This window comes from Miniopterus natalensis, chromosome 1 (assembly GCF_054644295.1).
Source record: "Miniopterus natalensis isolate mMinNat1 chromosome 1, mMinNat1.hap1, whole genome shotgun sequence".
NCBI lineage: Eukaryota > Metazoa > Chordata > Mammalia > Chiroptera > Miniopteridae > Miniopterus > Miniopterus natalensis.
This window is the reverse complement of record NC_142081.1, coordinates 115,475,976-115,502,936: the sequence shown is the minus strand read 5'-3', so window position 1 is coordinate 115,502,936 and position 26,961 is coordinate 115,475,976. Positions and strand designations below refer to the sequence as shown.

The 26,961-nt window shown below is 40.7% G+C and overlaps 1 protein-coding gene and 1 pseudogene across 1 annotated transcript in view; both read right to left on the bottom strand.

Annotated features, from left to right (window-relative positions):
- Positions 1–26,961, bottom strand: part of FAM107B (family with sequence similarity 107 member B) — a 193,314-nt gene that overhangs the window by 109,524 nt on the left and 56,829 nt on the right. The window contains exon 2 of the mRNA XM_016210047.2: positions 14,972–15,032. Coding sequence (XP_016065533.2) covers positions 14,972–15,032 — 61 coding nt within the window. The remainder of the gene's footprint in view (positions 1–14,971; positions 15,033–26,961) is intronic.
- On the bottom strand, positions 16,755–17,394 carry LOC107534811 (transmembrane emp24 domain-containing protein 10 pseudogene; annotated as a pseudogene).

Below are 26,961 nucleotides of genomic sequence, written 5' to 3'. Positions count from 1 at the left end.
TTTTCCAGCAGACGCTGAAGAGCCAAGGATGCTGAGAAAGAACCAGAAGTGAATGGGCATCTTGTTTCTATTCAGACAGATGGAGGGCTGACTCTTTCTCTCCTTTATCTACCCAGGTGTGTCATTTGCAAACAGTGACAACACATGTGTGTACACACATGCAGTTTTATTATCAGTTTTCTGAGAGCAGAGACAATGTTTTATCCATCTTCAGCTGCTGAAATCACTCAACGTGGCTCTTTACACTTAGTTCTCCAAGTCTATTGAATTTACTTCTTTCATTTTACAAAGATTTAATGAGGATTTGGTTTTATGTGTACTGTGTGGCGTGCTATGATGGAGAAAAAATGCACAGATATAATCCTCACCGCAAGAAGCTTCCTGACCTTATAAGAGAAATGCAAGAGAGAATTTGGTTTGGCTACAAATAACAGGAACATTAATAAGAGCAGTGTAAATAAGACTGAAGGTTTTATTTTTCATTCTTACACATAAAAGAAGCCTGCAGGGAGGCAGTCCAGTGTTGGTATTGTGACCCAGTCATTGGTCACTAGAGACCCCAGGGTTCCCCTATGTGTTTCTTCCACTGTTCTTAACTCATGGTTTGGTTCTCAAAGTCGCCATGAGGTCCCAGATGGCCACCATGATATCCTGTCGATATTATAGATAGGAAAGTGAGGAAGGGTGTGCTCACTTGCAGGAGCTTCCCAGAGCCCTGTAGTGGTAGATGCTACCTTTGAAGTCCTTATATGAACAACACTAAAGTCCCTTCCCCCGTGTTACTGTTTTGGGCTTGTGATATAAGTCTTATTTCTATATAGTTACTTTTTTTCATTATGAACTTTATGCAATCTCATATGGTAAATTTGGAAAATAGGTTAATTCATCCCCAATCCCAGTACTTATTTAAGAACAACAAATATTTATTGCATGCTGGAAGGGCTAGGAGCTAGAGCAGTGAAGGTAAACGCTACTGTGAGCATTCTGGTTTCTTTCCTCCATTTTGTAAAGTTATGCATCAGGTTTTGTGTTTTGTAGTTGAAATTATAGTAAACAATTTTATATCCTACTTTTTTCACTTAACATTCAATTACTAGCTTTTTTCCATTGTATTACATCACTAATTTTTAAGAAGTAATATATGCTTATAGTAAAAATGAAAATGTTATTTTTTTAAACCCAGCCAGAAAATAATAAGGAGATACTACCACACACCAATCAGAACGGCCCAAACCTAAAACACTGACAACACCGAGTGCTGACCGGGCTGTGGAACCACAGGAACTTCCATTTATTGCTGGTGGGAATGCAAAATGGTACAGCCACTTTGGAGGACAGTTTGGTGTTTTGTTTTTTAAAAAAAACTAAACATATTTCTACCATATAATCCAGCAATTTCACTCCTTCATATTTACCCAAAAGTAGTTGAAAACTATCTACCAACTTTGTTCACATAAAAACCTACACGCAGATGTTATAGCAATTTATTCATAATTGTCAAAACTTGGAAGCAACCAACATGTCCTTCAGTAGGTGAACAAATAACTAAACTGTGATACATCTAGACAATAGAATATTATTCATTGCTAAAATGAAATTAAATATCAGGTCATGAAAAGGCATGGAGGAACCTTAAGTGCTTATTACTAAGTGAAAGAAGCCAATCTGAAAAGGTTGCATACTGTATGATTCGAACTATATGACATTCTGGAAAAAGCAAAATTATGGAGATAGTAAAAAGATTTGTGGTTGCCAGGGGTTGGGAAGTTGGGAAAAATAAATAGGCAGAGCACAGAGGACTTTTAGGGCAGTGAAATGATTCTATATGATACTATAATGGTAGATACATGACATTATACATTTGTCCAAACCCATAAAATATGCAACACCAAGAGTGAACTCTAATGCAAACTATGGACTTCAGGTGATAATGATGTGTCAATGTAGGTGTATCAGTTATAACAACTGTACCACCCTGGTGCAGGATACTGGTAACGGGGAAAGAGATGCATACATGGGGGAGGGGATATATGGGAAATCGGTTCACCTTCTGCTCAGTTTTACTGTCAACCTAAAACTGCTATAAAAAAATAAAGTCTATTTAAAACCCAGCCACATACTCTTTCCCCTTCAATGTACTTTGCCTCAACTTCAAACTGCCAGTACCTGAAGTATATCTCAGAGTTCCCCGACAGGATGAAACTTCAGTCACCAAATTGATTGTTTTCTTAACCAACCGTTGATTGGCGGCCTGTCCTGTGCTGTTTCACTTCCCCTCTCTACCACCCATGCTTCCTGAGATCGCCTCCAAAATAAACAAGCTGTGCTAGAATCCTTGTCTCGGGATCTACTTCTGGAGAAACCAAATTAAGACATCCGCTGACAATTCAGCTTATATATCATTCATTGGCAGGGAGGCAGGAAAATGTAGTTTTATAGCTGGCCTAAAACTGTACCCAACAATGTCAGGATACTGTGGCTAAAAAAGAGAATATAAACACTGGGTAAACAGCTGGCAGAGATATGACATGTTCACACATCATTGAAAGTTATGGGCCATAAGAGAGGAATTGGAGAGATTACTTATGATATATACTCCATAACTTCATTGAAATTATAGAATTTGACTTTGACCTTCAGGTCTAGGTGTGATGTTAATAAGTGAATAGTTACTCCGACGGTAGGATGTATAATAGCATGTAAAGCCTGGTTGCAGACATACCAGTTAGGAAAATACTAAAACGTGGTCAGCTCTTGAACAATGCAGGGGTTAGGGACATCAACCTTGGACGCAGTGGAAATCTGTTATAACTTCTGACTCACCCAAAACTTAACTACTAATATCCTACTGTTGACTTACCAATAACATAAACAGTCAATTAACACATTTTTTTGTATGTTTGTGTGTTATATACTATATCCTTATAATAAAATCATTAGGAAGAGAAAATACATTTACAGTGTTTATTGAAAAAGATGTGAGTATAAGTGGACCCACACAGTTCAAACTCATGTTGTTCAAAGGCCCACTGCAGTTTGGGTATGAGAGGATAATGGCCTAAATTGGACTGTGACAACAGGACAGGAAGAGCTGAAATAGATACGAGAAATACTGCAAAGATACTCAGTAAGACTGATATGGAGTTTAAGCAGAAAGAAGGAATCAAACATGACCTTGAAGCTTGAAGCCAAGGTGGACGTTGACACCATAAATGGAAATTGTACAAATTGTACAATTGGAAAGAAGAGCCGAGTTGGGGGGGTGGGGGTGTTATTATCTTTGATTCTACCAGATTTAAACATAATGTCCCCATAGAGTGAAACAGATTTAAAACAGAAATACTGAACTTCACCACATCTTTTTCTTTTCTTTTTAAAGTGAGGACTCTCATTTCTACGCTTTATCTCAATCAAAGTATGACTTTACATGCCTAGGGCAAATTCCAAGAACTCACCCTACCCCAGCGCTCCTTACAGGAAACAGGAGGGTTAGGCTTTCTAAACGACACCAGACCTAAGATCTCTTCTGATAAACTTGTTCAACTCAGGGATATAAAATCAACCCTCTCAGTAAGGTACTTGATTTTTGCAGAGTTGCTGAAATGGCTAAGAGTATAGGGCTGTGGCCTCAACCAAGCCTATATTGGGATAAATTGACATTTTAAGCTCATGTTTCCTTACGGGCAAAGTGGGGATACATAGTACCTATTCATAGGGCTGTTAAGAGGATTAAGTAAGAAATCCATGCAAAGCACTTAGCACAATGCCTAATGCATTGCAAGTACTTAATAAATGTCAGCTAGTATAGCTGTTAGAGTATCAGGCAGACATGGTTACCAGATGTTTTGTGTTCAGTTGTTAGAAAAGAACAATGCAAATAATGTGACCCTGAATGTGCTCAAATTAAAAATGGCAGCTGGATCAGATTAACTCAGTATACAATTAATGAGTTGTAAGTGGCAAGGAGCAGAGAAAGTTGTAGTTACCTAAAGTGATGCAATCATTCGTTTTCTTTAAGCCTTTTCAAATTGTTGGAAAGAACTACATACTGTGGACCTACTTAGAGCAGGGCAGCCATGAAAATAAGTTAGGCACAGGAAAAATGATAAAGCATAAACTTCCGGAAACATAGCAATTAGGGCTCTGAATGAACATGAAACCAAGTAGGTAAGACTTAAGATCCTAGCTCAGTACCCAGCGTAAAGAACAGTCTCCATAAACGCTTGTTGAGCACACGAACAAATTAACCATGTGCCTGAATGAACGGATGCCATGGTATTTACAATTATGACCAAAAACTAGAATTGGATCTTTGCAAAACATGCCCTGACTTTTTGAGTCCTTGATCTGTTCTGTTGCTATGGTTCAGAAAAACCCATGGGCAATTTGTCCCTTTGTCAGTTTCTCCTTGGATAGGAAGACTGAAATTTTCCATGATGATTATACATACTGGAGTCATGCTTGATTGACATCCATCTAGAAGGTACCAGGCACACAGCCAGATGGGGAAACACTCACAAAGAGAATTTTTACATCAGTTTTTCTGAGCAGGAGCAGAAGGCCTTCACTACAGCCCTCTCGGTTCTGTGACAGGAGGCGGCCTAGAGGAGAAACTCGCCACCCTGTAGATTTTCTGGAGATTTCAGCATCCTATGCATCAAGGTGCCAACCGGAAGTATACTTCTAATTGTTTGGCCATCCCCATCGATTAAGTGATTCTGTTTCCTGGTGGTATCCTTCCTAGCTGCAAAATGTTCGTAATCCTCCATTGCTGAAATAATGAGAAACCTCTGAGTAGTACAATATTAGCTTCTTACACAGAAGAGAAGGTAGCTGCAGGAGCTTTGGGGAATTTTGTAAAGATCACTTCTCCCCAGCTGGATGTTAGCGTTTCCTATTTCCATAGCAATGGCCCCCACACAATCTTACTTGCTCCTCAGACCACAGGCAGGGTGGAAAGGAGCCTCGCAATGACAGCTGAATTTTTGTTTTTGGTTTTGTTTTTTGTTTTTTAACCATTTAGGAATGTGGGTCGGGGTTGGCCAGCTCTTACCATTTTTCAAAAGAAATTGGAATCTAGATTTTTACAGGAAATTTTCTAGTTTTTAAACATTGGCAAGCAACTTTTTAAAAGTTTAAGAATTGCAGGCCAAGTAAAACACATCTATAAGCTGAGTTTGCCCTGTTTGTAATATCAGTCATAAGCAGTTAAAATCGCCTTTCAGGTTTTCAGAATTACTCTCCATGCCTGAATATCTGTGTGGAATATAGACTACATATTAACCCTCAGCCATAACTGGTTAAGAGAATGGTCTTCCCTAACATTTTACTATTGTATTTCACTGCCTCTTTCTCTCATTCTCTCTCCTGATGATGAGTAAGGAACTTGAGGTGTTCTTTCTTAAGCTGTTTTAAAAATCAGGCTCAAAACAGGATAAATGAATATTCAAGGTTACACAGATCCAATCAAGCTGAACATTCAGGCCCACATTTGGGACTCAAGAATAAATTACTTTATTATGCAAATCCACTCTTAAACTCAAATCAAGCATGCTCCGGTTGAGTCAAAATATGGCAGTATTTAAACAAATATGTTTTGCGTGATAGTTAACTTAAAGATGGAAAAAGCCCATTCCTTCCTACAGAAAATGTCCCCAATGGACATGAAGGAGAGAACACGTAAGACATTCAGAAAAGGTCAGAGAATTTTAGGAAGCTTAATGTAGTGGTAATCAAAGCAGCTATTTTGCATTTAGAGTTTTTCGGGGTTTTTTTGAGATCTCTGTCAGGATTGTTGATGCTTTTAAATATGTTATGGTGTGTTCAGTGCAGTGGCTGTGCCAAGGGACCCTCTCTTCGTTTGGGTTCCCCCAGAAGTAAGCTAGGTGGAGGTGAAGGGAACGCCAGGAAGGGCAAGGGTGGTGAGGCAGGAGGGAGAATAGCCAGCTGGGCTTTGGCCAGCCAGCTACTTCTGTGGGTGACGGGGGCTTGAGCACGCTGGGGCAGCTCTGAGAGCCCATGCAGAACGTGCTTCCCGGCTGTCCTCCCCAGGAAGCCAGTGAGCAGGGCACTATTCCCCAAGCCCCATCAGTGATTACTTAAGGCTGCTGCTAAGGCGCATCAGGACGGCTTCGGGAAGAAAATGCCTCAGACAGAGGCCTGCAGGTGTTGGAAGTGGGGCCAGTGTGCACTGAAGTGAAGGCAGAGGCCCAGACCGAGTGGGTGCTGAGCGTTGTCTGCACTCTCCCAGCTTCACAGGTACAAACTGTGGAGCAGTGGCCGATCCTTCAGGGGCTGTTTAAGTGCCTAGTAAGGCCCAGTTGCCACGAAACCAAGTTGAACAGCAGTGTGGGAGTGCAGGGAAATGAAGAAGCTGACTTCAAAAAACACTAGGACCAAAAATGACACTTTGTTTAAGTGCTTGCAGGAAAACATGGGTAAGTAGCAACAACAACAGAGCAACAATTTTTGAGATTTAAAAACTTCACATTCTCTCCCCCAAGGGCACCTGTGACAATAATCATCTGGAATTTCTAGACGGTGATATCCACTCTCCATATCCTGAGGAGAGGAAAGGTACACTCCAAGGACAGAGCTGGCTGGGCACCTGAGTACATAGCATGCCACACAAGTTCCACTTTTTTATTCAAGTGCAGGGAAGGAAGAAAGAAGTGAGAAGTGGGTAGAGTTGCCTCCAGGATGGAAACATTTAAAGACCATCGCTTTACAGTTTGAGTCATTTAATATATGAGCTACTTCAGTCATTGCTGCTTTGCGTATTAATGTCACCTTCCCAATTCTTTCTTCCCTAAGAGATTCTTACAAAGGCCCAATGACAAATTTTAAGTAAACAAACAAGAAAATAAAGTGAATAGCATAGAAATCAAGTAATTCTGCTCCAAGTATTACCACTCTGAAAATTTCATTCCTGGTGACTGATTCACTTTATGACCTGGACAAACTTCTGGAAAGCTCCATGCCTCCATTTCCACTGTGTTACCGGGAGGTAGGATTAGATAGAGAGTAACAGGTGATGAAACTACTGAGGTGTATCATGTCTCATGGGGGTGTGGGTACAATGTTAAAACTAAGCATTTGTTGTGCAGGTGCATTTCAGCTCCTCTTCAAGGCACAGGTTCCCTGTTGATCAACAGCACATCAAATGTACTTGAGCACAGGGGACAGAACCAAACCCTCATTTTCATTTGTATTCGTGTTTACCCATTTATGAGCAATAAGTGTTCTGTTGAATTTCATAAATAAATAAAAAAAATTGGAAATGATTAGCTCTCTGCCCACGAAGAGAGGAGAAAAAGCAGAGACTGATCTCTGGGGACTCTGGGGAGGATGATGAGTGGTGTGGTTTGGAGCCATTTGCAAATGTCATTTGCTTGATTTTGCCTAGGAAAGCACTGAGAATGTGGAAAGAGGGTTTCATTACTCTCACACCTTCTCAATGCAAAATGGAAGTGAGCTGGGAGCAGACTGGCACATTTTAATGGGCAGGCCAGGAAGTGCCCCTTCACCTCAGTCCAGAAGCACGGCCTTGCGCCTTCTGCCTAAGGCAGGCAACACCCCCACCCCACACATTCTCCCACCTCTGGTCACGAGTGAAACATCTTAGATTCAGGCAAGTTCACTGATCTCACAGGTGAGAAAAACATCTTCCTCTGTATGAATATAAGTTAAAGTGTTAGAGCCCATGGCTTCCTGTCCAGTGGTGTCTTAGTTGTTGGAATAGAGAATATGTCACCTTCACAGGCCTGTGCTCCTCTGGTAGACCTTCTGCATCAAGTACATTGCTGACCCCCTTCCTTGGAAAGAATGTATGTGATAGCGAACCTGCAATCAGGATCATCTGAAGCAGAGACAAAATAGTGGGATTCCTTCAACTAAAATCAAAGTGCAATAGCTAAGTCCCGTAAAGGGACCTAGGGATCAGAACTTTGCTGAAAGTCATCTACAGCCCCACTAGCAGTTTTTCTAATAAAAGGCCTCCCAGGAAAACATCAGACTGTCTGTTCTGCTGGTAAGGGAATGGGAAGAAGAAAGATTCAGGAAAAAGGAAGTATATTTAGTGCCTTGATGGCAAGACCATGTCCGCATCTTTGACTACCCTATGGATTAGCATGCTTCACCTCATGTCTGTTAAATTCTCAACCAGACAGCAGCTTTCTATCAAAAGTTGTGTTGTAAAGCAGACTCAGTCATCCATGCATGCATGTGTACTTTATTGAAACAACAATTTCTTTTCCATTCTTCCATGTTTCAGGCACTGGGCTAGGAGCTGGGGGGAGAAACAAATAGAAGACACTCAGCGTTCAGTTCTTGATTGACCTATTGCTTTAGCAAGAGTTTAAAAGAAAAGAACAAGCATTTATTTTTCATCCAACAAACATTTATTGAGTGCCCACCATATGTCAGGCTCTGTTCTAGGCACTCATTCTGTATGCAGCAGCACAGAAGAGGCTCAAACATACCTGCCTTCGTGGAGCTTACAGTCTAGAGGGGAAGACACACAAAGAACAAGTCAAGGAGATGGTGTGTCAGAGAGTGGTGAATGGTTTTCAGACTAGCAAGGTGAGGCAAGGAGGTAAGAGATGAAGGCAAGGTTGCAGTTCTGCTCAAGGTGGTCAGGAAAAGCCTTATTGAGAGCAAAGATCCAGCAGGAGGTAGGTGGGGATGTGAGCCATGCAGACCAGACATCCCACACAGGAATTTAGTGATCTACAACCCTAGTAATGTTGTCCCTAGTAGATGACCTCCAGAACCCTCAGACTGACTGTTCCAAGGTTAAGGGAATGGAAAAAAAGCAATTTAGGAAAAAAAGAAGTACACCACCCTTCTGTTTTCTAACTTTCCTACCTGAACAGTTTTCTGTTCATTCTTTGGCCAGAACCTTAGAAAAATTGATAAAGAAGATAACTTTTTTGCACAATCAAAGCAGGGTGCAACTGAAATTTAGTTGTTTGGGGTGGAAACCTCACTTTGACTTTTCTATGACACGAAAGTAAAAGCAGACACTTTGAACTATCACAAAATTTTGTCACCTCCCAAGACTCTGAGCCAGAAAGTCTGACCTCTGAATTCAAGGGGCCGGCCTCACACACAGTAACACACGTTATTTAAGAAGCTGCTCATTGGGACTCTGGTCTCACTTCCCCATAAAGGTTACAAAAATACATGTATTTTTTTCTTCATTGCATCCATTTTCAGGTGAAGAATTTTAACGGTTTGTGGTTCATTACTTCATACTTGAGAAACCTGCAAACCACAGGAAATGAAAACTTGACTGAAGGCAGATAGCACAAACAGCCAACCCTGAAAGTGTTCTGAGTCCCACTCAGTGCTAGGTGACCTTTAGCAGACAAAGAATGTTCTGATGAAACTCCTGCACTGTCATAAAATGTCTTCAACTTACAGGATTCTCCCCTGTTTTGTTCAAAGTGTTGCAATCTTGGGGTCTTGACAGCACAAGTTGAGTGCAACCCAAAATAAAAGAAGGATTCTGCAAAGTCTCCTTGAATTTTCAACACATTTAAAGTTGCTTCAGCATTCAAATTACTTGGCCTGCTGTTAAAACAATGCATGGGCAAGAAAAATGGCAAGATCAAACCAACAATTTAAAAAAATTTTTTACTTAAACAAACAAACAAATAAAAAACATAGCCGCAAAAAAGGATGCAAATCCTTTTTTAAAAGCATTTTCTCCAGAGAGCATAACTGGACCATTTATTGGTCTTCCTTTCCACAAGGGGATAAATGAACAGATTAAGATATGATGTGTTAACTCCGTAAGGTTGTTAATTTCCATCTCTTTCTAGAAACTGGTACTACATCATTTCTACTCACCTGGCTACAAATAAGATTAGTATGGGCAAGATCTGTCATTTCCTTATGTCTGCTGTAAACCTGAGTATCTGTACTAAAAAAGTAAAGTTCAATTTTAATCTTACTCAATAGTGATGCCTTTCACAAGCTTTTGTGTGTATGTGTGTGTGTGCATTTTCCAAGGGCCTTTCAGTGGAATACAAAGAAATTAAATGAAGACTCATCACAAAACTTCTTCTCTAAAATAAAAGGTCAGAGCAACCATAGAAGGGCCTGGAAAAGGAACGCATTCCATGGAAAGGCAAAAAGGAAAGAAAGACTGACTACCCATGGAAAGAAAGACCAGAGAGGAGATGGGGAAGGGAACCATTACCAAAAAATCTTGTGCTTTGCCTGGCTGGCATGGCTCAGTGGTTGAGCATTGACCTAGGATCCAGTAGATCACGGGTTCGATCCCCAGTCAGGGTACATGCCCAGATTGCAGCGTGCAAGAGGCAGCCAATCAATGACTCTCTCATCATCGATGTTTCTCTCTCTCTCTCCCTCTCCCTTCCTCTCTCTGAAATCAATAAAGACATATTTTTTTAAAAAAGTCTTACAACTTTGATAACTTCGATATAGCAGTTGCTGGGGAATGAGGTATAAACTCATGTGAAAGCATGTAAACTAGTTTCTTCCCTTGTCCTCAGCTACTTCTAATTACTGACTTACCTTCAGAGGTTACACAGGAGGCCGCAAATTGTGCCTCCTCAGCGACCTATAGAGCTCTCTGGAATTATAACCTCTTCTTTGTAACTATTAAAGTGTCTTTGCTTTTCCTCTGTTATAGGAACAACATCACAGCCACATCAAGGAAATTCTATAAAGTATGGACTTTTTCCTCCACGATTCCTGCACCTACATCACCATTTTCCATGGGTCCATTGCCTTACTCTTCCTTTACCATGTGCATGGCCTGGGTTTCGTTTTTATTCTTTTCTTTATTTTTACATTGAATGTTGTATCCGATGCGCCGCAGCTTTAAAATGGCACCTTTTGATAAAGGATATACTGTCACTTGCAAACAGGCACAGCTTCTAAGGAGCACACAGCCCGATGGAACCTTCCTTAAGTGCCCCCATGATTCAAGGCCTTCCGAGGCTCAGGGGGAGAAAGTGCCTAACCATGCACCGGGACTGGAGCCAGGAATGCCCCTCCCCTTCCTTACCTGTCTGCTGATGTTTCAAACTGCTAGCAGCCACCCAATTTTGTCATTCCATTGAATATTTACAACTTACGATGCCAATAGGTTGCAGAAGAGACAACACAATGAGGTTGGTTAATGTGAACTGACTGCATATCCTTCTGACGGTAGAGAGACTGGGGACTGAAGATAGCGAGGAGGGGATCCCACTGAGCTGGGGCAGGGCATGGGGACGGCAGGCTGCAGGCAAGGTGCATTCCCACCATCCGATGAAGCTGCCCTGCGCTGGTCTTGCTGAAATGGAGCACCAGCTGACAGCAACCCACGCGGTATCACATTAGAAAGGACTTATTTCAGCCCTGGCCAGTTTTGCTCAGTGGTTAGAGTGTCAGTCCTCGGACTGAAGGATCCCAAGTTCAATTCTGGCCAAGGGCACATACCTCAGATGCAGGCTCGATCCCCAGCCCTGGTCGGCACACCAATGGGAGGCAACCAATCAACCTGTCTTTCTCACATCAATGTTTCTATCTCTCTCTCCCCTTTCCACTCTCTCTGAAAAACAATGGAAAAAATATCCTCCGTTGAGGATTTAAAAAAAAAAAAAGGGCTTATTTTAAATTGGCTACCCTATCTGCTCAGTTAATACGTCCTTGAAGTCAGGAACAAATGTCATCCAATTCTGAGTAGGCATTAGGCTTGTCTATTACAGGAAGGCCACTTACTAAAAAAAACCTCAAATGTATATAGACACTGAATTATTAGAGAGCAAAAAACAGGTAATACAGTTAATGAGGGTGGCAAAGTTTAAACACACTCCTAATTAACTTGTCATTACTCCCTGGGTGGCCCTGCAAGTGTAAATTATAGACCTCCGGGTAAAGTGACAGATGCCTAAGGATTAAGTCACCAATCAAAAATGGGCCAAACTCCAAATAGATATCACTTTGGATTCAACATATAGTATTTGGTTTTCACTTTATAAATTACACAAATGGGTTTCATATCTATCTTTCAAGAGTCAGCTCATATGCCACAATCTCTTGGATAACTTCCTGGATCCCCCAAATGGAATTTCTCCCACCTCTTTAGCACTCCCATCCCCCCCTCCTCCTGTCTTGTTTTAGCCTGCACTGTATCCTACTTTTCATCTTAGCTTTCTGTATCCAAGTTTTATAGGCCCTATTTAACAATAAGCCTTGTGAAGGCAAGACTTCCACAGAATCCTGCCTTATCTGTAACTTACATTTTACTTATTTAAAGACCATCATTTTTCTGTAATTAACATTTTATTGTTGTATGTGTAATGGTTGCATTCCTCATTTTCCCACAAGCTCCATGAAGCATGGAGTCATATCTGTTCTATTTACCATTCTAAATATAACAGAATTCCTAGCACAATATCTAGCACATAGTAGACATTCAGTAAACATATTTTAGTTAATATATTATATGTTCATACTTTTCAAATAACCTAGAAGACACAATTTATATCTAACAGGATTCCAAATAATGGTGAAGTAGAGTAGATTTGAATTGAGTGTACTAAAACTAGAGACACAAGTATACTAAAGCCACTGTATAAAAACACACATTTGGACTAAATCCTGAATGAAACAGAGAAACTCTACAGCAAGCCCCAAAGTCAGAAGATCCAAGCATTTCTATTTTTTTTTTTTTAGAAATAGTAAGAAACTTTGCATGCTCTGCTTGAAATTCTGCTTAGAGAGTAGGGTTATCAGGTGTGTTATTGTTTTTTAAGAAAACAGGGAAATGATCCATTTATTTATAATCCAAAAATCTAAAACCATACAATCTGGTCACACACAAAAAATGAGATTATAGATTTCAAACTAAACTGTGTCCCTCCTGTTCTGTAGAATGATATTCCATGGAGATCTCTCACTCTAAATGTATTTGCTGAGGGAAAATTTTAACACTGCACTAGATTTCTAGTAAAATACCAAGGCCCTAATGATCTAGGAACTCTAGTAGACTGTTTAAAAATTGAATTTCTCACAATCAAAAATAAACAAATAAATGTACTCATAACAATTTGGGGGGGGGGAAGGAGAAGAGAAAATTGAATCTCTGGTTTCTCATCCTGAGTTCTCACAGCAGAACTCATGGGAGTCAACTGGTCTTAGAAAAGCTATGATGAGTAGTGGTGCCTACACGACATGTGGGATAATAAAGGCTTTGGATGTGAACAAATGTCCTCAAAATAGTGGACACTATGTCAAGAGAGCAAATAATATCACTTATAACAGCAGCTGAGAAACAAAGTCTCTTGGTTGGCCAACTTTTTATTGAGCCAGCAATGGCCATCATTCCAGACTTCTTCTCTAGCTGGGGAACTAAAAATCAATAAGTGTGCAAAAGTGGCACTCAGGTCAGTTTTCACGGGTATAACAGCAAACTCCAACTCTGCCCTTTAATACCTCCTTTCAAACTCCAAAATTCAGTACAAGAATCATCAACCCCAGAAGACCTCTTATATCTTACTTCCTCAATGCAAATTTAGTTGCCCCTTCCTCAGTGCTCCCAGTAGCGCTTTAATTGTATCAACCTTTTTACGTTATTTCTCATGTTCTAACTGCGTCTGTCTCTTAGACATGAGTTGTTTTCTAGAGGACAAGCGTCATGTCTTATTTTTTTTATGCCCCAGAAATCCAATATAGACATGGATTTGGCTCACATCAAACCCACCCCACCCACATCTCAGTTACAGAGAGAAAAAGAATGCCTCTCACATGTGGACATGAGGGCATCAGCAAGAAATTACTGACTGATTACTATGTGCCAGGCACTTCCCAACGTGCTAGGGAAGTACCCACTGAAGCAGGTAAGATCTTACTCTCTAGGGGACAGTAAGAAGATAAACCAATCAACAGAAAGATCATTTTGGATCATAATGAGTGTTATAAAAAAATAAAAATAGGCAATAAGATGAGGAGTGATTGGGAAGAATGAGAAGGTGGCCTGCAGCACTGGATCTTTCAGCTGAGACCTGATTAAAAAGGAGCCAGCCAGGCAAGGACCTGCAAGGGGAGAGTGTCCTAGAAAGAGGCACTAAACCAAAGCAATTTTTGTTATTGGTGGGGGTAGACACTGGGAGGGGAGCAGAGGGAGATGGTTGAGCTGGTTAATTGTTAATTCTCTCTCCTCCATCTGTATCAGAGCAGGGTACCATCTATCCTCCTTCACTCTGCATATTCTTTTCATTACCATTTCCATTTTCTTAATTCTGCTGATTTCCATTAAATTATAAGAACATGAGCCTCTGCCAGCAGCAAACACATCTGGAGCCATCTTCTAACCTCTAGTCATATAAGACACGAAACAAAAAGCCATTGGAAAGTAGAAGTTGAGAGTATTAAGATTTAGCTTTCATTCTTATTAGGTCCATTCAGCTAATGTTTATTTTTATGACAATTACATCTCATTATCAATACTGATCATAGTTAGTAATTAAGTTATAAACTTGCCCATCACTCATTTCTTTCCATATTATCTCATAAGAAGTCCTATTATGGGGTAAGTATCTTTAGCAAAGCTGCCTATTTTACTGTACACTAACATTAAAAAAAAAAAAAATCAGCAAATGCATCTAAGTAACATTTTCCAAGATAAGCATAAACATTTCAGTGAATAACTACACTACTTGTTTTAGTATTACTGAACTTGACATTTCTTCATAATTATCATTATGTACTTCATTGCAAGTATTTATTCATCAAAAACTGTAATCAATAAAAGAAGGAAGGAGAAAAGAAGCTATTTTCTGCATCATGGCCAGACTGTACAGATATCGTGCCTGGAATTCATCACAAGTGACATTTCTAGTCATGTTTCCAATCACTTGGAACATACAGATTTTTCCTTGCAGTCTGGAAGCTGTGAGCCCTGCAGTCAGCAAAGCAGCCCAGGAAAGAATGTGTCTCATGGAATGCACTCTACCTGATGTCATCTTCTGTTCCAACTGGAGGCATCTAGGTTCTTCTTGCGATTCGTCTTCTTCCTGAGTTTCAGCCCCACAAACCAAAAAAATCAGGAGAAAGTCAAAATAATGCATTCATTTACAGGAACACTTTTGCAGATCTACTAATTAATATGAGATCAAGGTCTGAAAAAATTAGACCAAGCCCTTTTAAAAGCTGAGACTTTGGAGAAGCAACAAATGCAACAATAAATGTTGAGTAGAATAAATATGGGGGTGCTGGGTTACAAACTGCAGGGTGCCATACACATGGTTCTGTCTATAGATGCTGCACCTGAGTAGCACAGCCCAGGGATCTCTGTGACTAATACGTTTGGGGGGTTTCTCCATAAGATAGAAATTCTGCCAGTATGGTACGGCACAAGAGAGTTATGTTTTAGTTTTTATAATTTAAAGACCTGATTTTCTGTACTTTTGAAAATTCTATCACTGTTCACAATTACTATTTTTTTAATGTTTACAGCAGTTTTATTAGTAATAGCCAAAAACTGAAAACAACCCCAATGTCCTTCAGTGGGTGAATGGTTAAGCAAACTATGGTACATCCATACCATGAAATACTACTGAGCAATCAAAAGGAACAAATTGTTGATAAATGCAACAATTTGGATAAATTTCAAGGGAATTATGCTGAGTGAAAAAAGTTAATCTCAAACAGTTATATACTATATGATTCTATTTATATAGCATTCTTAAAGTGACAAAATTAGAGAGAACAAATTAGTGGCTGCCAGAGGTTGGGGCTCAGGGGTAAGGAGGGGATGTGGCTTTAAAAGGGTAGCACAAGAGATCTGTTTGATGGAACCATTCTGCATTTTGTGTTCTGCATTTATTACATGAATCTACTCATGTAATAAAATTGCATAGAACTAAATATACCTACATACACAAGAAGAAAGAGTTCAAGTTTTTTGTTTTTTTTAAAAAATATCTTTATTGATTTCAGAGAGAGGAAAGGAGAGGGATAGAGAGATAGAAACATCAATGATGAGAGTCATTGATCGGCTGCAGCCCGCAACCTGGGCATGTGCCCTGACCGGGAATCGAACCCCAGTCGCTTGGATCCTAGGTCAACGCTCAACCGCTGAGCCACTCCCGGCCGGGCGAAAAAGTTCAAGTATTAAGCACAATATTTTAATTCTCTAAAATGAATTTTCTTTAAAGAGTTACCTATAGTTCAAAGCTCATGTCTATGAGTTGTCACATCCATAACCCCTTTAAGAGACCTAAAATTATGAAAGGATACCACCAGAAGCTTCCTAAACATTTCAGTTAAAGGTTAAGATAAAGCTATGGGTGTTTTCACATGGAAACCCAAAGAGGACAATCAGAATGAAACAAGTTCCACATGATCAAACAAATCCTGGTAAAGGAAAGAGTGGAAGCCCAAGCTGGTGAGCAAGTGGGAAAAGGAAAGAAAACATGGTTCACACAGATCACACGAGGAACCCCAGTGCAAATGCTGGCTCTGGGATTATCTAGGTAACCCCTATTTTTTGTCATAAGTGACTCTAATAATAGCCCTATCATTGCAAAACTAGTCCAAGTCCTATCAAGTTAAAAAGAAGTCCCTTATTCACTTGCTGGGTGTAGGTGGTAACCCCATGTCCTCCCACACAAAGAAAGTTCTGGCCAGAAGCTTCCAACATGCTTTGATGGTGGTGCTGGTAGAGTGCTTTTGGTCAGGGAACTCCCAATGAGTTCTGCTGGCTGAGATACAAGCTGGGAGGGGAGTAGCCCTTATTACTCAATCAACTTCTTCGCCTCAAAGAAGTGATGAAGGTAGAAGACCTGGCAAGTGACTAGTCCAATGAGGCAGAACATTGAAAAGATGATGAAGCACAGGACCTGAGTGTTTGTTGACTCACTGGTAACACACATCTCCTCCTCTTGCTTCTTCATGTAGGCAAAATCATTAGCGATAGATTCTGAAAGGTCTTCTAGGTGTCATAGCTCCACCTCTAAAGGCTTGAGCTTCTCAACTTTTGTGATCACTTCGTAATATTTTCACCTCCACTCCATGCTTCATGTCTAGGATCGCCAGTTGATCAGGTATCCACCCTGTTCCCTTGCTCTTAAAACACACTTGGAACATGTCATAATCTTCAGTGGTCAAGGCAAATTTCCCCTTGGTTGCATTCTCCTTGGAGTACATAATATGGCCAGCAGAATCTGTGATCTTGAGGTGGGTGCGCAGACCACCAGCGCCCCCATACTTGTCGTTGATCTTGTATGCACTAGTCACCAGCAGGTCCTTGTAAATGCACTTGAGGAGTTAATGGGCATATGGAAGGAGTTGGCAAGAACTGAGCTGGGGCCCAGCAGAAATAAAACTCTACCTTGCAAGGGCCACACTGGGCTTGTGGCCAGACAAACCAGACATGGTATTGCACAATTATTTTTATCTCTGGGAAGGTGGGTAAACATATTCTCTGAGTTCTGGTATGATATTTTTAAATAACAATTGTCACTACTGTAGCATTAATATGCAAGTAGACCCAGCTAGGAGTAAGGAAGGTAAATTAAGAGCAATGTCTACATGGTGTTTTTTAAATTTTGTCTGCAAGATGGCTTTATGCTGATTCCTTCATTTATTTTTTTCCTTCATTGAGTAAATATTTGTTGACTGCCTGTTATGGGGCGATTTCTGTGGGACCCTAATCTTTAGGCAGGACCCCTTCCAACATCCTTTCGATTATATAGTGCAGGCAATGGCCTACTCTGCTTCATTTCTAGGCAGGAACATTCTCTGTGCATATTTTGTTCCACCTATAAAGTTAGTCTGATCAAAGATATTCTGGACCATAATAAACTATGTGGGTATAAGTCTCACTAATGATACCTGAAGCTGCTCTGTAACCAGAGTGTAGCAGTGGAGCTCAGACACTGATATTATCCATCAGAGGAACATTCCCCAATTTGTTCTAAGTTTGCAGTTCCTTGGCAATATCTCATCGCTGGTGATGAGAATTCACCAGTCTCTCAAGGTTAGTTAGTAAGATTTTTTTTAAATGTCCTTTTCAATTCATAAAGATTAGTTTCCTTAAATAACCATCAGTATTGACTCATAAGGGAATTGATTTCACCTGTTTGGGAGCAAATATTTTTTTAGAGATCAAAAATCATCTTCAAATGTTCACCATCAGGGACCAGTGCCAAAAATTTGTTCTGCTTTAAAATCCATGAAATACCACTGTCATGGGCAATTTGGGTAAACAAGCTTTCACTTCAATCATCTCAGATTTATATGTAATAACAAATTTTAATAAAAATTGCTTTCAAAATTACATTTCTGAAAAGGATGTGAATTAATACTATACTAAAAGACACAAAAATGATTTTTTTAAAAGCCCCATCACACAGCAACTAAATATAGCAAATAATTTCTTGTTTCACAAGGCCCAACTTGACAGTATATAATAAAAACATGAGGAGCTATTTTATAATACAGCCACAGGGAAAGTCTCTTGAGATGCCAAAATCACCCAAATAAAGTTGTTTCATACATCAAAGGATTCTTCTTTGAGCCAATGAGACTGTTTACTTTTTTATTGCTCTGAATTCCAGAATGGTGAAATAACAGCCCTTTAGCTTTCCTCCTAACATATTTATTACTTCATCTTAAATTGCCCCTCCCCCAATTTTCTCATAAACTAGTAAAAACTGAAAAGCCATGGAATGATTTGCAGATAGCATATTTGGAATACTTTTGGCTGGAGAGATCTCAGCATTGAATAAGTAAGCATCTGTCTTCGATAGTATAAACTATGTTGTAGTCAGTAAAAAAAGGCTGAGCTCCTTAGATCCTTGTGTTTCTTTTCTTCAGTGCAAGTCTGTGATTTGCTAAATTTGTTCTTACTGGCTTTTTCCCAGCAAAGCTAGAATAAAATGACAACAGTCCAACTGTAGTAGTCATCTGTTGATTTTGCTGCCTGGCATTCACTCTCTCTATCTGGTAAGTGTGTCCTGACTTCTTCTTTAAAGTCATCCTTCCCCACTCTTAACGAATTGTGATTCCTATAAAACCAATTCCATGCCCTGAACAGGCCCCTCATCCACCCCCAAGGGTGGCCAGTGACTGAGGGCTAGGCTGGGAAGGCCAGTGCATTTCCCTGTGATTGGTGGAGGATGGTCATGCGACCCAGTTAGGGCTGATGAGAGATATTCTCTAGACTTTTAGGAATAGGAATCCTAGTCTCACCTACTGATCCTGCAACCTGAGATAACTGTGAAGATTGAAGCTGCTGCTGTCACTTGCAGCTGAGACAGAAGTCTCCACAAAGGAAGGCAGAGCCAAGAGATGGACTGATACAGAGTCCCATGCTATCATTTGAGCCCCCAACCCAGCTATGCCTGAAGCAAATTCACCCTGGACTTTTCAGCCTAAGTCAGAGATTACACTCCTTTTTATTTTTTAAACTACATTGATTTATTTTTTAAATGAAAACCATTTCTATTGCATTTTCTGTCACTTCTAACAGAAAGGGTTCCAGCCCATACTTTAGCTCTGGGAAGCACTGAGTGGGGTGTGTTGATCACTGACTTTTGTATGTCACACACCATCATGTACTTCACAACCTAATTAAACGGAATGTAACATGGACGATGTACTAAAGAGTTGCTATTAAAATATGGCAAACAGTTGGGCTTTTCCTCTGTTTCTGAGGACTAATCCCAAGGTATTTTATTGAGAGGCCATGTGATTTGTACGCTTTATGAAATGGTCAGTGAGGTGTGGCCCCAAGAGGGGAGAGAAAAGACATTTAGGAAAAAACAAAGTTCATTCCACTCACAGGTCCTAGAGAAAGCAGCATGGCACCCCTCTCAGGGCCGCATAGGAAAGACACCAGGGTAGTCAGGAGGGAAGGAAACATTTAGACCACAGACTTTATTGGGGTTTCAGAGGGTAAGGCAAGGCAGGGAAAACAAGTCAGATAATTATAGATATAGGGGAGCCCAAGAAGGTAGAAGGTGTCACTCCTGCCTTAACCACTTCAGCACCTCGCTCTGGCCAGCACTGAGTGGAGGAAATATTCTTCATGAGCAAAAACTGCAACTGACTAAACTACCCAAGATTGGGGAGATGGGGGCATGGGCCAGAGGTTTGCTTCATTCACTGCCTATGGTACCTTAGAGTACTAAGCGCTCTTCTTCATCTTTTTATAGGAAACCTAAGTAACTACAGCAAAAGAGGAGATGCATTGTATCTATGCTTGTAAAGCGTAGTTCTTGAACTTGAGTGTGCATTCAAATCACCTGGAATGCGTGGCAGAAATACAGAAGGCTCGGCTCTTTCCAACTTCTACAAGCCTGGGCCTCTGGATTCTTTATTAGCTCTCCCAGTGGTGCTGATACACACCCAAATTTGAGAGTAATTGTTGTAAAGGATGGAAATTGAGTCTAGCATTCAGGCAATTGGGTCTAGACCCAGGAAATTGGGTCTAGTATCATTCAGGTCTCTCATTTTCTCAATATTTCCATTTGTCTGTTTCTGTAAGTTTATCACTTCTCAGGCTACTCCTTCATTGTATGGCCAAGGCCACTAGAAGCTCTGGGGCCACATCCTTTCAGCTCATTGAGACTTCAGATTGGTATCTCTGAACCCCAGTACACAGAGAGCTCCTTCCAAAGGGCAACAAGGAGGGACTCAGTCCCTGCATTCATATCCAGAGTTCTAGGGGAAGTCTCTGATTGGCCCACCTTGAGTTACATACTTACCCAAGTCACAGGTACATCTCTATGAGGGAATGGGGATTATAATTTTCTAGACCTATATCACTGCCCATCCCAAGGGCCACTGGAGGGAGGGTGTTGTAATTGGAAACCTCAGAGAATAGGGAAGGTGCAGTTCCCTAAGGGAAGGAGGCTGTGTCCCGAAGTGGCTTCAGTGCTGTTCAAACTATATATTCCAAAGTCGATTTAATTCTCCAAAACCATGAGAATGAAAATGCCTACTACTTATTTAGTGCCTAACATGTCACCTGGGCTTCGTATATGTTACATGTAACATCGGATGATATTCAAAATATTTAGCAGGCCACCAGTTACTCAGAATAGGAAGGATCCTGGAGGTCCCTGGGTATAGATCTTACCCCTTTAATTCAGGGGTCTGAAGAGAGGGGTAATGTTGGACACCACTCAAGGGCTTAGGGAGCAGTTATTTACCAGTTGATACAAAGGTGTTTTAATATTTTAACAGCCAGGATGTTCTTACTAATGCATACCTGCTGAATATTTTCAGTCCTGAGTATCATTTTAACAACCATACTTCTAAATGATGGGTATCTCCTCGAAATATGCTGTGATATACTAGAGGTATGCAAAGACTCTCTCCAGAGCGTCAATTTCACTAAAAGATATGGGAGGAAAGACGTGATTTGTGTATTAGAACAAATCTGAGTACATTGTGGAAGGGTATGTAGAACGGATAGAAATGTTTAGGATGACTATGGAATGTCAAGGAAGCCTGGACATGGGGTCCCTGATAGGGGGTACTCCTGTGGGAAAGATTGAAAAGCATGGTCAGAGGAACTCAATGTTTGTATTTGTGACTCCGTTTTACAGAAGGGACCCTGGAGGGGTGAATACTTTATCTTCTAAGTACGCCTGCTTTTAAATGGGGCAAGATTCACACCATCTGCCTGGGCCAGGGCCCCTGCTCTCTCAGCCATATCACGCTGCCTTCTTCTACATTTGCTCCTCACTGGTGTTATTTATAGAAAATTTAACCTTAAGTGGAAGGAAAGCTAGTTATTAAATGGCTATATTTAGTGAAAAGACTGACTGAAGAGAACTTTGGATAAGGAAGAACATAAATCATATAGTTTTTCAAAGGAATGAGTGATTGTTCCTCAGGGCTAGGGAAGGCCATTTCAAAGACAGACCATTGTGTGTTTTGAGGTTTATAGGGCCCCAGGCCAAGAAAACCACAGAACAAAACAACACTTATCACATGGAAATTTCAGAACTAAGAGCTTAGGAAAGTTTGACACAGTCTTTCGGGCTGTACTTCAACATGCTGGTCCGAGTTTAGAGTTACATAATGATTGCAAAATTATTCAAATTAAAATGAACTCTCAAACTCCTGAGGAATGGAAGGGGTAAGACTGGTTGCCCATACTGATTGCTATGGTCTGAATGTTTGTGTCTCTCCAAAATTCATATGTTGAAATCCTAATCTCCAAGGTGATGGTATTAGGAGGTAGAGTCTTTGATGTGATTAGATCATGAGGGTGGAGCCCCCATGAAGGGGATTAGTGCCCTTTTAAAAGAGGCCCCAGAAAGCCCCCCCCCCCTTCCACCATGTGAGGACAGGGAAGAAGGTGGCAATTTATAAACCAGGAAGTGGGCTCTCACCAAACACCAAATCTGCCAGCACCTTGACCTTGGACTTCTTAACCTTTAGACTGTAAGAAATAAATGGTTGTTGTTTAAGTCACCAGTCTGTGGTAGTTTGTTATAGCAACCTGAACAGACTAAGACCCTGATTAACTGATTTAACATATAGATTTGTGTTACAGATCTTGAATGAGTGATGAGAGAGAACCATGGCTCTTCAGCTACTTATAGCTTATACTTCATAAGCACTCTATAAACACCTGCTGAATGAATAATATTTGTTTTAAAGAAAAATTTTCCCCAAATATATATATATTTTTTTTTGCATAAAACTAAAGCTCCAGAAAGCTATGCCTGCATAGCACGTTGCTTTAAGCTCTGCAGGACACGTGGCCTAATATCCCTAGAAGACAATGCAAGTTTGAGAGAGAATGTGCCAAAAGGATTTGACACATACATTGTGAACCAGAGAATAAGAATTTTTTTTGGAAATTTGGGCACTAGTTTTAATTCTGTCTTCATGTTGGTTCACAAAATTAGCAATACCTCATATCTATCTAACTGCCCAATACATGATTTTATTTGATTCCTTAAATAACTCTACATGGTAGGCAGAGCAGGTATCCTCTGTCTAGAATAAATACTCTGCTTTCCTCTATTCACATTTACAACACCAGAGGTGTGGGGTTTTATCTCACATAGAACAATTGTCCAACATTAGCCAAGTGTCCACAGTTCAATTCAGTTCTGACACTAACTGGAGTTAACAATGACCCTCCAGGTTAAAGCTTCAGTTCCACAAGAATGCCCCCACTTCAGATGCTCATTGTAAGTAATAGGTCCCCAGATTACCTATAACTTCTGTCCAACTTAGTTACAAATTGGAGGTTCCCACAGTCACCTTCTCAGTTTAGATATTTTGCTAGAGTGTCTGCCAGCGTCCAGGAAAACAGTTCAATTTATTACAAAGGATATTTTAAAGGATATACATGAACAGCCAGATGAAAGGTACAGAGGGAGAGGTCTGGAAGGGTCCCAAAGACAGGACCTCTGTCCCCTTGGAGTTTGGGTGTATAGATGTGTTCACCAACTCAGAAGCTTTCCAAAACCCATACTTTTGGGACTTTTATGGGAGCTTCCTCATGTGAACACAATCAATTATTATCTCCATTTCTAGCCCCTCTTCCTTTCCTGGTGAATGGTGCGGGGGTCTGAAATTTCCAAGCTTCTAACCATGACTTGGTCTTTCCTTCTAATCATGGCTTGGGTGCCCCAATCCAGGAGTCCACCCAGAGTTGCCTCATTAGAACAAAAGACACACCTATCAACCAGGAAATTCCAAGGGATTTAGGAGCCCTGTGTCTGATGTTCTTATCACTTACACTATTACAAGAGTTTAAGAGTTCTGTGTCAGGGGTCAAAGACTGAATATTAGAATCAAGATTCTCCCAGCATCCCTATTTACAAGGCCTTGGGGAATCTCATGTCAGGAACTGGGGACAGAGGTTAATATAATAGAATAGAATAAATTCTTCTTATCTTACACCCTCATTTTCCACATGAGGAATTTGAGGAATTGTAGACACAACTATAAACACAGGCAAGACCAGACCCTCTGCTCACTAGGCATTAAAGGGATACTTTTCCATTCGCTCCCACCCATCCCTCAGAGTTCAGGGAGGTGAGTCAGAAAGTAGAGAGTCTCCTGTTAGGAATCAAAAAGCAGGAAAGGATAAAAGGTGCTGTCAGAGACACAAATTGCACCAGTATGAACATCTTCTTAGAGCTTTTGTCAGAATTCTGGAGATGACTTCTGGGGTCTGGTTTCTACATCTTCATCAATCTTGCTTTCAGAACCTGTTCTAAGCCATGACATTTGTGGAAGCTGGAATTATGCTTATGAGCAGAAGTTACACCCCTAGACAGTAATACCCAACAACTCTTGGTTTCCTGTAGAACTTTTCAGAATAACTGAAATTTTAATGATGGATTTTTTAATCTTTTTTTTGGTAAACCTATCTTTTTTCTAGTCCTAGTCAAAGCTAAGCTACAGTAAGAAAGTTTAGACTCAAGTTCCAAAACTCAATCTCATTTTTGAAGTTTATTAATTGCCCAAATGAACTTAAAATATTGTCTGGATCCACCTTGGGGGAAGAAATGCTAAACTGGGGTGCTCAATGTTATCCCGCCCTCTCCCAGGCTCAACAACATACAGGGTTCTGACCAAGCATACCTCTTAAAGCAACTTTGAAAACATCATTTTAAAATGTAATTGTGTTGGCTCTTCATTAAAGTAGTGTCCTGGAACTCACGGCTTTTCAGGAATTTCCCTCACACAAGCTTTATGCTAAAAAATCTGGAAAGCCTGCTGGAGAGGATCCAGGATTTCCCTGGGTTGATATACAGCTTTCATATTTCAGATTTGTTACAAATAAACAAATTTAAAAAAAAAAAAAATGTCCTTCCACTAATCCTTGTTAACATCATTTTAGAAGGGCAATGACATCTAATGAAAAATGAGAATCAGAAGAACCATCTTCCATCCCACATAATAATGGGAACCTGACCACACTCATACTGCCTGGGCTTTATTTTCTTCTTAACAAGATGGAGAGAGCAGCAGTCATGGCCATGCTTCCAGATCAAATAAGGGAGGGAGCAGAAAAAGCACCTTGAGCTCTTCAGAATAAAGACAAATGCTTATTTGTCTGGTATTCAAAAGAGATCATTATAAAGGTCAGTATTTATCTTTTTGCTTCAACAGAACCCATTCAATACAAAATCAACACAATGAATAGAATCCTGTCACCTTGCACACAGGATCACTCAGCAAACATTTATGGTTTGTGAGCTAACCTAATACACATACACACACACATAAATACACACACACATAGACAAACACATACATACACACATAGACAAACACATACATACACAAACATAACCACATGCACAAACACACACACACACTGCACAAACACATAAAGTCACACACAAAGGCACGCATACACTGAAACACACATGCACATATAAGCACACACACATGCATGCATGTACAAACACACACAGTGAACCAAAAGTAAATGGAACAACAGGAAAGAAAAAGTCTGGTAAAGAAATTTTTCAGTTGCTCAGCCTCTCCAAGCCTCCTGCCAATGCCTCTGCCCTTCCTATCAGGATACATGCTGTTTGTTTCAGAATCTCTTTTTGTCAGAGCTTCCAGAAAGAGAAGGGAAGTTACTGAAAATTTAAGCGTTAACTTAAGCAATAGCCAAAGTTCTAATCAACAGAGTTGCCTTTTCCAGACATCGCTCCATGGTCTGAGCACCCTCCACCCACCTTCCTGCTGGTCTGCTGCTTCCCACAGCGACTGTTGACACACTCCAGATGTTGAGGTTCACCAGGACTTGCTCACCTCTTCCTGTGGGCCTCCTCTTGCCTACTCCTCTAAGGGAGGAGAGAGGTGCTTATGGGGAAAGGAGCTGATTCTGAGTTTGATCTAGAAAACCAAGTCAAATGGCAAGCCTGCTTTTTTTGTGTGGGAAACTTATTCAGCAAACAGGGACTAAGCACCTAATGTGTGCTTGCCTGCTGCCGGCCTATGTATGAGACAGGAAGGACCAAAACATAGCCCTGGCCCTCAAGGAGCACCTAGAGGAGGAAACCAGTCATTAGAAGGCGAGGAGCGTGGGGGGAGTGAAGAGGAAGGCACTCAGGCGTCAGCAGGCCACGAGAGGAGCAGAAGGAAGATGTCTCGGGGGATGATGCCCTTTGCCAGGAAAGGGGAGATGGTGGTATTCCAGATAGGAAACAGGTTCCAGAAGCACAGCCTCTGATAATATTTTTCCATTTTAATTTCCTCTTAAAAAATGTACCTTGCATCTCAGAGACAGCTGTGGCCCAATACCTTCCATGTGCCCCATCCTTCTTCCCAGCCTGCCCATTGATAAATACATCATGGGTTCTCTTGCCCTCTGGCTTCCCACTGGGTTCAATTCATGGCAAGAAAGAGCAGGAGATCTGAGGAGGGAAGAGGGTGAGGCCAAGGCACTTATTCCACTATCCTTTCAAGGCAGTCGTCTTAGGAAATGCTCTATTTTCCAGATTCCTGTTGCAGCTTCCTCCCGCCCTCATCCCTTTGGGCCCCTGAGTGGCAACAGCTCTTAACTGTTATGAATATCCCTTGTGGTTCCTCTCCATCTCATCCGCACTTTTGTAGACAGTGGCTTTATTAAGCTCTCTCTGAATTATTCCAGTTTGAGGGCCATCTGTTTCCTGTTGGGACTTTGACTGACAGAGCAAATAGCAAATTTACCACAGAGAGCGTGTGTGTGTGTGTGTGTGTGTGTGTGTGTGTGTGTGTGTGTGTGTGTGTGTGTGTGTGTGTATGCCAGGGATAGTAGTGATGGTGTCTGATAGATTCATTCATTTATTCCACAGACAGTTATGAGGACCAACTATATGAAAGGCACAGTGGGTAAAGGAACCACACTTTCTGGATTTTATAAGACAGTATCAGTTACAACATTCTTTGTTATGGTCAGAATAAATATTTTAATTTGGGGTTCATAAAATATGATCTCAATAACTATGGCAAGGGAAAAATGAG